This window comes from Ischnura elegans, chromosome 3, assembly GCF_921293095.1.
Source record: "Ischnura elegans chromosome 3, ioIscEleg1.1, whole genome shotgun sequence".
Lineage (NCBI taxonomy): Eukaryota > Metazoa > Arthropoda > Insecta > Odonata > Coenagrionidae > Ischnura > Ischnura elegans.
The window spans coordinates 115,232,019-115,245,642 of record NC_060248.1 but is presented as its reverse complement, the minus strand read 5'-3'; the positions used below and the strand labels follow the sequence as shown (position 1 = coordinate 115,245,642).

Here is a 13,624-nt window from a genome sequence, read left to right as displayed (position 1 = left end):
ATGATGTTGTAAAGCAGTGAGACATGTTGACTTGTTAAATAAATTTTGTGCGTGGAAATAGCGTCAAGAATTTCATTCTGTCATTCTATCCTCGAAGTAACGACTTTTCATAGTTTATTTCATCACTGCCTACTCCCTGACCTAATGGTCACCAGTGCTAACAGAAGTGTGCATGTATCTACCGACTTACATGAGATCAGTGAATCAGGCAACTAAAATACGTCTGATAGGTTCAATGACTTTTCTATAAAATTAAATAGCATAATAAATCCGAGGACACTGGCGTAGCACCCTTACTGGCCTCAAGAGTATCTAACGTAATGCACATATTAAACTTGACAATGTTCGCAACCTAACTTGGATACTACACTAAATGTGATCATCAAGAGAAACTCGCGAAGGCTTCACCCACAGCCAATTCGAGGAATCAATCAGATCCTACGATCCATATTTAAATTTAGAAATTCATAGAAATTGAAAATTTTGCAAGAACCTGAATCTCCCATGCCACTATAATAGAGGCGGGAATCATCGTTGGGATGCTTCCGCCTGGTTTCGGGATCACCGCGGCCAGTTGGCGACGTTTCGAATGAATTCCAACAATAATTTTCTGGGCTGAAGATGCATGCAGAATTTTCGTACACAAAAAATAATAGCCTTGCAACAATGGAACAACCAGTAAAACTGTAAAACTGTACCCCAAGATTATGTTAAAATAATATTAGTTTCGATTTCTTATGCGAGTTCTTCGTGTAAATCAAAAACATGCTTTTATCTCATATTGCCGGCCTCATTATTAAAAAGCTTACCTGGTTGTTCCTCAACGCTAAGACTTCTTGAGGTTGTCATCGTTTTGAACGCATTTCTGCAATCATCGTCAGGGCTGAATATGAATACTGCAATTTCGTCAACACTAGATAGTCTTACGATAACGGAAATATCAGTGAAAACTCTACTTTTCAATAAAGTTAACTCCCGCACTCTACCCAAAAATCTCCTTATAATAATATTCAGTTCAATTAATCCTGCGTGTCCTTAATGTGAATCAAAAACATGCCTCGATCTCATTACTTTGTCCTAATTAATAAAAAAGTTTGGATGGTTGTTCCTCAACGCTATCACTTCTTGACGCTGTCAACCTTCTGAACGCATTTCCGCAATCATATTCAGAGAGACGTATGCTTTTGAAATGTCAAATCAAAAAATAGCAAAATAATAGCGAAACATCTAGGAAGGGCCAATAGAGTACTGTTTCACTCCCGCATTCCAACAAAAACATTCCGTCACAATGACATACATTTCAACTAATTTTTTTGCGCGATCTTTATGAATCAAAAAAACATGTCTTACTCTCATCATCCCCACTGCAAGTTTGGGCGAAGAATAGAGTCCCACTTGACCATTGGATTTCATCCAGGGCAAGACAGGAAGATTTCAGAGACCACTTCTGTCACCATCAACACCACCGCCGGCGTCGGCTCGGTCAAAGGTCAACATGCTCTCGGACAAAGACAATCAAAACGTATCCCTGTGGAGCTGAACGATTTTTCAGGAAGGTGGGAGGGTGGCATATGGGAGATGATGAACGGGCGGGCAAATTTGGTGGGCGTTGAAAAAAAGAAAGTTAGCGGATTTTTGAGCGCTAAGCGGTTCAGTTCTCTACGGAGGTGATAGGGATATCATTGTGACATGACACAGGATAGTGATAGGTTCAGAGAAACGGAAGAAATGAGAAGAAAAAAAAGTGGAAGACGGAAGTCGAGGAAATGGAAAACTTCTTATTGTTTTCTCCTAATATTTAAGAGTAGTACGTCCCGCACCTTTCCACAGGCTTCGTCCCAGCATTGAGGATGATGGCTGTTATCCACCATTTCTCGGCTGTAACTTGTAGTCCTCATCTCGCCGCACTCAACGTTCTGATAGTTGGGCCACCACTTTGGCCACCAAGAAGGGACACTCACAATCACGCGAACAAAAATAATAATAGTAAGAACTCTCCAGGTGTAAGAAGTCACTTTGGGGATCCAAAAAACACAAGTCCTTATCGCCGGTAAGGCTTGGGAGAGGGTCCACAGGACACAATCAGCAGGCGACGGAGAACACAGAACACTTCGTACGACGACGACGACGATGATGATGATTATATTTTAAATAAAGACGACGGCGTCCATCCAATGAACTTTCGTACGGGGGAGGGACAAAAACAATCGACGGACGAAATATTAAAAATCGGCCAATAACTCGTAAGTATCGTGGCGAAAATAAATATAAATATCACAGCACCGCGACGTGTAAACAAGAGAACATAAATATATAACTCGATCGACGATTCTTCAGCTCGTGGGACAGATCGGTGAACACACGAAGTACGACGGTATGAATTAGACAAAAGCTGCGTTAGTAATGCATATATCCGCGCATTAGGGGTAGGAACTTATTTCCGATATGTCCTACCGCTTCTCAAAGTCCGTCTTCCCACAGGTTCCCGCGAGCACCTCACCGCTTAAGAGCATTTTGCCTACTGACAACATGACGAGGGCAAGGGCTTGAATTAAAGCCCGTTTTTCCCCACTCCCCTACCGCGCCCATTCCAATCACCACCTTCCCCTCCACTAGCCCACCTCCCCTCCCCTCCGGCGCTACGACATTTCCCCTCCGCTTCCCCACCTTTCCACGCGTGTTAGTTCCGCAAGATAAAGATGGAGAGAGGAGGTAGTTGAGATTCGCAGGGAGTGGTTAGAAAGAACGGATCATTTGGGCCGAGTCGGTCGTTGCGGCGATGTCGATCACCGTTCATTTGAGTGAGTCAATCATGAATGATCGACGATAACGATATCTCACGTTAGGTTATTCAAAATGCGTATTTTCAGTGTAAATACGTTAATCTATACTTCATTTCGTTGGATTTATAAAAATAATGTTTAGTGTTTACTTATTTTTAATTATGACAGTTTCACTATTTAAGATTATATGCTCGTGTATTTGTTTCACAAAAAATTACGCGATACTTGCCAGGACACACCCTACCACGGTGCCGACCTCGGTGGCGCCGGGGTAAAGTCCCCGACTGCTAACCTAGAGGTCGCGGGTTCGAATCCCGCTTGGGTGGATTGATCACCATCCAGGGCATGGATGTTAGTGATTTTCAATCAAGTTAATCGTAAGATAGGACAGTGATGTCCTAACTTCGCTTGAAAAATAAAAACGAAATTATTATTATCACCCCCACGTGAGATTAGGTTACAATCGGCTTGACCACCTTACTCCCTGAACGCCTCACATAAGTAATGGATGCCCCCTGGCGAGGGAGAAAAGGTCCGGGGGGGTCCGGACCACCCCAGAAATATTACAACAAAATTAATTCGCTTCATCATAAAAGAAAACAAAATATTTAAAAATCAAAGATTCACAAAATATTTCTTCGGGAAATGAAGTTTTTTCGATTATGAAATATGCTGAATTTAGTTCAAAACCCTCTTCTTAGTACCCTGTTTTTCAAAAATTTTCCCTCCGAACTCTTCACTCACTCAACTCAAAAAACTTCCCTCCGAAAATAATTTTGGACCCCACTCCCCAGAACGAAATTCCTTGCTAAGCCGCTAAGCCACAGCTCCGATCTAGTGGCCGCGACAAAGGCGCGTTTGTAAATGCAGTTCCAGTGGTTCACTCCGAGCAGCTAGTTCACAAACATAATAAAATGTTTGGCGGGTATGTTCGTGTTGGGGGAGTAAAATGTTGTTTGCGCAAAAAAGACACTAAAACTTGACAGCTTGGATTTCAGAAAAAGGATTTGAATGCAATGCATAGACATAAATTTTCAGATTGAAACTTTATTATCCATTTTTAATTGTTTTTACATTCAATATACATTTTTAAATAGGTACCTAACTGGTACTCTTTCTTTGATTGTTTTTGCTTTTATAATAATTTGCACTTGTGAAATTCAGAAAATTTTCATATTCTTTCTTCCTTATCTTTTTAAATCAAGATTGAAACATTAAAGAAACATCAATTGCAAACCTAAGATTTGTCCAAATATCGCCTCGGTCATATACCGGATAGAGTACTATTTGTTAGGAGAATTTTCCACCTCTTCAGCGGAAGTGATTGTGTAACAGAATGCACGAAGAGGAACTAATGGCGCAGGCAAAGGCAAAGGGACCAGTGTTACCTTTCAAGTGAAAGTGAAGGAGAAGATGGAAGAAAGGATAATGGTAATTGCGGCTGATGGACATTAAGTTTAAGAACTAAACGTAGCCGACAAACTGGTATCGGGAAGAGTCCAAATGGATAAAAAAACCAAATAATTCGAGATATTATAGTTTCTTGATTTGTTTAGTTTTTTTACATTTTTTGAGATTGAAACGACTTTTTTGTTCAATTTCATTTTTTGTGCAGTCTTTCAATTTGCAACTCTTTCCATATTTTTTCTAGTGCAGGCCCGTCCTGGTCCTCCGGGACACCGGGACGTATCCGGTGCGCCCTCTAGCCTAGAAATCTTCGGCGCCCTCCTCTTCCGAAACTGACAAATTTTACTGCCAGAATGCCAACATTGAGCAGTTGACTTGATTTCAATGATGTTTCATTTAACAGCATAAGTAACACCGTCTTGAGTAATATAAATTTATAATTGAAATTAATATAATTCGATATGGTAAGATTCAATTCAATCTCATTAATGCAACGATAATTATTTCAAAATTTATTTACTATATTCAGCATCCCCACATCCGGTAGTCCTCACCCTGCATAATGCTGGCGCCCTCTGGCCATTGCCGTCCACTGCCCTAAGAAGGGGTCCGGCACTGGTCTGCTCGAGTGATAGGATTAGAGAAAGAAGGGATTTTATGTATTGATGGGCTAAGTCGTTCGTAGCAGTGATGCCGATCACCTTTCACCATTCACTTGAGTGAGTCAATCGTCGATCACCACCTACGTCGATTACGACCGATATAGGTCAACACAGGCCTGTGACTACCTATGCCGGTCGCTCGCTGCATATGTCGGCTACTACCTGTCTGAAGCTTCACTTTGATGGGCTGCGTTCAGGAGCAGCACCGGTTAACCACAGCTCACCATCGGTCAGTCCTCATGGACTGCCACATTATTTTTTATGTACGAGGTATGCTCCGCATAGAAAGTAAGCTTGGCCCATCTACATCAACATGCTATCCCGTAAACCGCCTGCATGTGTCCTACACCGGTGGAAGGAAAATCCATTTCCCAAATATGGGCCGATACCATTTATTTATTGACGTCAATCGTGATTAACCAATTCAAAACACGATAAAAATCACCCGACGTCACGCCATTGCCTTGTTCAAAACAATGCAGAACAAGGGCCGAATGACGACAAACGTACCCGAATTGCTATCAGGATTACAGCATATGAAGATGTACACGAAATTTAAAATTTTCTTCGTGCGTGTTCGTAAATTTATGCCTGTTATAGAGTAAGACTATATTAAAACCACAATTCTAATTTTGAACGAATCGAAAGAACGACTCATCAGCATGAACCGAATCGCTTGACTCCTGTCATCGAAATGAATCGAAAAGCCCAACTCTATAGAGGGTGTGTTTATATGAGTATATATGTATGTATATGCTCTGGAAAAAGGAGATATTCGTATTATAACGGAGGAGGAAGCAGAGCGACGGGAATGGAAGGGAGGGGAAGTAGTGGGAGCGGAAGGTGGGATAGGGGGTGTAACCTTCATGTTTTCCTTTTATTGCTTCCTCCCTCCATACTCCTCTGAATAGGATGAAAGGAGATTCTGTGCATTGGAGGCGGTAGTTTCGGGTGTTTTTTTTTAAATTCGATTCGGGTGATTTGATTCAAGGCAATGATTCGATTCTTCGAATCGTTCACAATGAGCGAAATCTTGGAAATCCATCATTCTTCAGGATGGAACCAAGTCTACGAATCCATGATGAATGCCCGGTGGATCCCAGTGACTGTTTATTTCATCGCAGATGAACATTCGAAGAAATCAGTATATTTTACTTCAATCAAAGTCTACCGAACTAAGTGAAACAAATTGCCGAACTAAGTCAATATGAACTAACGGCGATTTAAAAAATTGATTCCTATCGAAAATCATCCATTGCATTTCCAGTATCCAACCCGCCTTTTAAAGACAACAATCAACAAAAATAAATCTCTAGTCCCTAGTCCGCCTTTTTTGACATTTTGACATTAACTGTTATCACATGACACAAATCCGCGAAAATCTGAATTAAAATTGTTGATAAAATAATTAATTATGCTTTGCGAAATCGTCTTGCATGTATATCATTCGGTTCCCTAGCAACGCCACCAATTACAGGAAATCCAACTTGATTTGGATTCACCGTTCATTTCGAACGATTTCGTTCATGTTGAAGGAGTTCACCCAGATTACTATTCAATTCATTCGGTTAATTCCCTGAATCATTCGTTTTAAACAATTCAACATAGAGTCTCGTTCACGAATGAATTTTTTTTCGACTTCAATGATCCATTTCAATTAGCCCTTTCATTTTTGAGTTTTTTTTAAATTGTGAATGAAAAATCGAAGAATAGTTTTCGAGCTGTTTATCTAAACTCCACGTTAACCGGATCTTTACGTTCGAACGTTAAGTTACACAATCGGCCCCCTGAAGTCTCCTTCATTAATGAATTTCGTCTTGAAAGAATCAATGGAATCAACCAATAGTCTTGTTCATGAATGAATCGTTCGTTTTGAATGATTCGTTGGAATCAGCGAACGGTCTCGTTCACGAATGAATTGTTCCTCCCGAACCATTCATTGAAACCAAAGAACAGTTTCGTTCACGAATGAATCGTTCGTCTTGAACGATTCGTTCGTATACGAGACTCAAGGAACTTCAGAGCGTTCGCCGTGTCAGGGGAAGTACGGGAAATAACTCGAGGCGGGGAGTGAACGAAGGGAAAGAGTGGCTGTCAGCTGGGAGTCAGAGACACACGCTCTTTTTCGGCGTATAATGGAATCATCCGCATCGTTATCTCTCCCCTGAATCGGTGCTGAGGCTGCAACGAATTATGACGCGCTCTCAGCCATCCGCGGAAACGCCTGCGGAAACAATCTTCTCCGCAGATGCCTCTTTCACGTATACTGTACCTAAACCAGTGATTCCCCTTCGAAATGGACGCGGGAAGGAAAAAGACTCTATGGAGACGGCACAGCGCGCATTGGTCCGGAATGCGGGGATGTGCGGCAAGGTAATCGAGTGAAAAGACCGTTTTACACGGGGCGCGGAATTGCGCGGGTTAGAACTGCATTAATTTCTAAAATGGCGTGGAATTGCGCGAATGCATGAACGAAATTATAACAGGGGCTATTTTGCCATCTCACGTCCAAGAGTTCTCGCATGCGTTCTAGCAATTCATCGCTACACAAAACGCAATTTTGACTGCACCTTCGTACACACGTCAGATTATGCAAGTACGTGCCCCGCGTAAAACGACCCAAAGAGACTCCCTGTACCTTGAATATGATGTAGTAATCAACATCGAAATCTAGGTAGGGCATAAAAGTTTATAATCTTAAAAAAAATGGCATGTGTTTCTTTCAGTTGGATAAATTTCACTCCATCTTACTTGGTTGTTCTGATTTTATTAAAGATACAGATATCATACTAACCCGTGGTTTCAGACGAAACAAAAGGTTAAATAGAAATATGAACGTGGTGGAAGGGCTCCATATTAGCTATTACGAAACAAAAGGTATTGCATAATATTAAGGCCGTTGTGCACGGCGAATGAAATCATCCGCCATGTTTAACGGAAAAATTCATGAATGAACCGTAATGCGCATGATCATACAGTCAAAATTAGAACATGTCCTATTTTGCTCGCATTGTCACGTGAATGATGGCATGATCATTCAGCATGATCATTCGCATGATCACTCACCGTGTGTGGAGGTCTTTAAGACAGGCGAAGATCCCGATGAAATACAAAACGTATTGAAGTGCGCCTAAGAAACAATTACAATACATGTTGAATTTCGTTTCTAGTTCTTCCAAAGATTATTGGATGGCACTAAGATCGCCTGATGCTTTTTTGTTAGCACCGAAGTCATAATAATTTTTCGTTGAACGTGTATTTGAATTATTCGCTAATTTTCATATAAATTAGAATCTAGTGCGCGGATCATGGATTGCTTTCAAATTCCTCTGGAATTTCCAACTAAAATTGTTAACGTACTTACAGAAATAGCAGAAATTTGCCTTATTTTAAAAATGTGATATATAGTCAGTTTGTTCAATTTGTAGGTACCTGCTAACATGTAAAAATTTGCCAATATTTCCCATTTCATTATTATGATTGAATGAAATTTCAATTTTCTACCACGAGTATTCATCAGGTATTAATTACTATTTGTGTATTCAAGTTTTGACATCATGAAAGGAAACTAATTGAAGGAATACAAGTTAATTTATAACCATCGATGAGAGGTCTAAGTCTGTAAGTTGAAACATTAGGATAAAAGTATACACTTATATTGATTTTGCTCATGAATTAATAAACATACTCCACTTTACACGAATACATAACTTTTACTTGTAATACATTCTGTATTATATGCAGGGAAAGATCGTGAAGATAATACAAACTAGGTGAGAGTTACTTCTGGGTTTCTCCGCGTCAACGATTAAAAATGGCCAACGTTTCTCTTCCTTTGCCGGAGACCTGTTCAGGGCTAATAATCCTTCCTGTTTTGCGCGTTGCCCAAGTCAATTTGGAATGTTCCGGGCGGTGTTCCTTCGAGAAATTACTGGAAGCCATGAGTCACTAATCATTTGTCCAATATCTCTATAAAAATTGAGTTTATGTTTCCTTATCTCCAAACTTTCTCGAAAGGTCGCGTTATGTAGTGGTGGTGGTTGCGTGGACACTGTGTCCTGCTCTTCGACGGCCTATTTTTACACGTAACCCATTCGGATGATGGCGCCATGTTCTTTGACGCTAGTCTTGATTGCCCACCCAATTTCTCCAGCATAAATATTTTAAATAATAAATAGGATAAATTGTCTCATATTTCATCCAGTGTACCTCTGTTTTCATTTTAATTTTTTCCCCGGCGCTCCTCAAGGAATGAGTTTAAATCGGCTTTTTAATCGTTATTATGTCGAGTTTGAGCAATATTCTTCATATTTTGTTCGTCGGGCCATTGACGTATGACATGTATGTTTATTTCTTCACGTCATCCTTATTATGTTCTTTATAAATTATCCGCGGTCGTAATTTTCTTGTGATTGTCTTGTCAATTTTCCTTTCTTCGTATCAATTGCCAGCGGGGCGAGTCTCTCTTCTTATGATACTCATCAGTAAGAGTAATTGATCGATGAATTTAATGCTGCCATCGCTCCTCGTATTTGAGCCGGTTGGTGATGTGATCTTGCATGAAGATATCTATTTGTGTTGGTGGGTTTCCTGTAGATATTATGCCCCAAAACATCTTCTCTCTTGATGACCAACACGTCTAGAAACGGCAGTTTTCCATCCCGCTCCTCTTCTTTACCAAATTGTATCCTCGTTTCGATTTTGTTAAGATAATCATGAAATTCTTCTAGCTTTTTTTCGGCCATGCCTGCACACTACGAAAGTTTCGAAGTTTCGTCAACTTAAGGCAGCCATATCTCTGGCAGGCAAGTAAAATGGTTCAGGGTTTTGAAATGGCATTGGCTGCTGATGGAGAAATTGATGACCCCATTTGTAACCCTTCTGTTCGCTTGAAATAATTCTCTTTCCACTATAAGTAAGCTGTTCGGAGGTGTTTGTCAACCAGGTGACGTATATTTCTGTTGAAATTTATACCTATGTCGGTGGTTTCCTCCGTCAGAATCTATTAATGTCATCTTCCATTTTGCTATCGTAGGCTTACTTATCTTGGATGACTGTTGATTTTCCTTTGTTTGCGGGCAGGATGACGATGTCCTCGATTCGCCGTAATGCTGTCTGGGCTTTTTTTAAATCAATTTTTGTTTATTTATTTAAGAACATAAACAACACTAAGGCCTCCAAATTGCATTAAATCAATATGTTAAGTGACGTAAATATGATAAAAACAAGTATAAAAATGACATCATGAATAATAATGATATTAAATAAGCTAATGCAATACAATCGAAAGATGGGTGTCAGAATGGAAGGATTTGCAGTTGGCTAGTGAAACTGGTGCGTGAGGCAAAGAGGTCAAGTGAAGAAGAAATATTGGGGAAGTAATTGGACAGGGAACATCGGTAGAGAAGGGATCCTTGCGAAAGTGATAGTCGGAATTTGGGCTGGTGTAGAGTTTCTGTATTGAGGGTCGTGCGGGATTGTATGTGGAGTGAAATGAATGAGAGGAGATCAATGCATCTGTTAGATCCATTCACAATGCAGGGAAGAAATTTGATGCCGGATTTTTAGTGGTATTCAGTCGTGGTGGTCGTTTATCTATGGTGCGGAGAAATCGTGCTGCATCTTGTTGTATCTCTTCATCCTTCTAAGTAAGTGGCTAATGGCTGCTTCTATACTGTTTACAACTTCTCCCGGAATAATTTTCGGGGTGACTGCGAAATTTAACCCTTTCTGGAGTGATATGTTCTGGTTTATAGTGTAGTATAGGGCCGCATCAGAGCACGAGCGCTTCGGTCGTACGTAGGTAGTGATGGAAAAATGACAGTGGATATCGATTTTTCGATGAATCGATTTTTAATCGAAATGACAAGCTCGAATTAAAAAAAATCAAAAATAGAACAAAAGATTGATTAATCAAAAAAATTGGCGGTTCTTAAAAAAAAGTTTGTTCAAAAATTGATTATTATTCTTTCGGAAAAACACTCAAACTACACGTTTCAGTGGCAGAAAAATCTACTTAGCATACATGCATGAATTAATTGTAATAATAATGTAAAAATACACGCACATTATCACATGGTAAGTATCTACGCTTAGAACCATTCGGCTACACTAAAATTTTTAAGAAAGACCAACGGTTTGAAATGCCATCTTGATGATAGAAGTCGTGCATTTCCAATTTTACCGGCCCTAGAAAAAAATCTTTCGGATGGGACGGATGACGTTATCATAGACTAGTAACGACGCAACAATTTTAACTCGATTTCAATCGATATCGATTCATCAATCACCCGTCGTAAATAAGTACGTCCCAGTTTGCGAGTACACCCCGAGGATTTACTTGAGTTAGTACACTGTAGGTATTACGGTGGTAAACCTGGATTGAAATTCGGCCTATACCTTACAATATGCCCAAGTGAGCTATCATTTTCCTCTTTGGCAGTCATCGCGGTTTTCCATTCTCAGACCTTATCTCCCAGGCCATTCTTGGGAGTCTTCGGCCATTATATCAATATATTCCTCTCTCCTCTTCCTCAAACTCTTTCGACGCTGAATTTGACGTAGGTACTTCCTCCAATCCTGTCCTTTCTTGGTAGCTTCCAAGTCCCAGGGCTATATAAGGACAAGCTTAGAGCAAAGAGGACAAGCTTGCCCGGGAGTTTGGATTGCTGCCGAAGATTTTTAGCTAGTTTACCAAGTTCCAAAGCTAAAAGAAAAATATCAACTTGAGAAAATCCACCGAAATGACTCATAGAAACGTACCATTTTAAAATGATAATTTTCAACGGTAATGGATATCAGGCAAAATTACCATCTGCAAACGTTTAATGTTGGGAGGAATGATATTTACCTAATTAACAATAGTAGCTATTTGATACCTAGTACGAAAAAATCTCTGGCACTAATATTCTGAAGCATTAAAATAAAACATTTTTTACTTTTCATGACCTTATAAAGTCAATGGTAAAAACGAGCTTGCAATTAGATGTATTAATATATTATATTAGAAATAATAAAAACTTGTTTTTTTCATAAAAACTTGAAAACGAATAATGAACTTGAGCAAATATTTATGGTAAGATCGAAAGTAGTTAATTGGATAGCGAAGTCAAGCGAAGAGGACATTCCTCAAAAATAGCAGTTTCCTTGCAACTGAGAATAAAGGTGTTGAAGTTAGGAAGAAATTAATTAGACTTACATTGGGAACGTGCTCCTTAATTGTAGTGAAGTATAGAAGATTACAGCAGCGGAGATATCAAGGATAGAAAGCTTTCGGAACCAGCGGTTTTGATACAGAGGGCAGGTTATGAAGAACGTAAATCAGAAGAATTACGTATGTGTTTAAATATTAGCCGATAGGAGAATTTAATGGAAAGCTTCGTGAAAACAATGTTGGTATTGATGATTACAAGTTTAAGTTTTAAACCAGTGTTCGTCATGTAGATTGACAAAATACTACCGGTTGAACGGGAGTAATGCATTCTGGTATGGTATGATATTTGGAGGAGGCTGTCGACATAAATTCGCTATGAAAAGGTAAAGGAAAAGAACGGTGGAGAGAAATCGGCGTCGTCTTAGCCTGCCCTTTAACGAAAGGCGCGAAGAGGACCACGGCTTATTTTTTTATTTCCATTCCGCTGAAAACAGGTCTATCAGTGGCGTAACTAAAGGGGGGGATGAGGGGGTATATCCCCCCCCCCCAAAGCCTCAGAGAAATAAAAAAAATATTTAAAACTATTGTCTAGTTTAAACGTTCAATAACTGCATCTGCTTAATGTGAAATTATTAGCGCCAAAATGATGTAAAATGTATGTCCAAGCATGATATTTTTCAAAAATTTTACCGGACTCCCCGTTACCAGGGGAGTAGGGTCACCACCCCAGGAAATCCCATCCCCCTCTAAAGCATATTCCTAGTTACGCCACTACGCTCTATTATACGGCCGTTTACGTCGGGGTTATTAACATGTTAACAGTGTAATTACAAAAAAAACACAAACGACCATGTCCTGGATAGGGGAAACTTACCCAGGCGGGACTCAAACCCGCGACCTCCTGTTTGGCAAGCGAGGACTTTTCCCCGCCGCCACGGAGGCCGGCTTAACGTACCATCTGACGGACGGAGTGCTGTACCTGAACTGCCCTCTACAATGCACTCATACAAGGATTGGAAAGTCTAAGAAAAATCGATACCGCCGCCTGGATTCAAAGACGGCCCCGTGATAAGGGAAGCCAGCACACTAGCAAAAACATCAACTTTTCTCCATCATCACCAGGCACCATCCCTCCTGGGGTGCATCCTCTTAACGTGAAAAAAACGGATATGATACCACGTTACAGATATTTTATATTTTTCATGCATATTTACTTTCAAGTTAATTTTCTCTATTGGAACGGGGCACTTGGTCGTTGAATTTTTCGGAGAAGTCAAGAGTGGAAGCATTCGATATGTGGTACCACTGGAGAATGATGAAAATAAAATGGGTCGGCCGGATAGTTAGAAATGAGGAAGTGCTGTGAAGAGTGGGAGAAAAGAAAAGGTTCTAAAAACCATAAGGATGAGACGGGACAATTTAGCTGGCCACATTTTGAGGCATGGCCTGATGAAAACAATCGTAGTAGGACAGGTGTAAGGGAGAAGGGACGTCCTCGAATGAGTTCAATAGTATAGGTTATAAGGGATGTAAAAAATATGAAATACATCACCATGAAAAGGCTAGCGGATAGGAGAGAGGAATAGAAAGCTGCGTCTTAGTATTAGGATTAATAATAA

General features: G+C 40.1%; 1 protein-coding gene across 2 annotated transcripts in view; it reads right to left on the bottom strand.

The window, feature by feature from the left end:
* Positions 1-13,624, bottom strand: part of LOC124156394 — a 436,715-nt gene that overhangs the window by 16,966 nt on the left and 406,125 nt on the right. Inside the window, exon 1 of one of the 2 annotated variants that reach the window (XM_046530933.1) lies at positions 1,821-2,521. The exons of the other annotated variant lie outside the window; for it this stretch is intronic. Coding sequence (XP_046386889.1) covers positions 1,821-1,898 — 78 coding nt within the window. The 5' untranslated portion in view covers positions 1,899-2,521. Of the gene's footprint in view, positions 1-1,820; positions 2,522-13,624 lie in introns of those variants that run through there. 2 annotated transcript variants of the gene reach the window in all.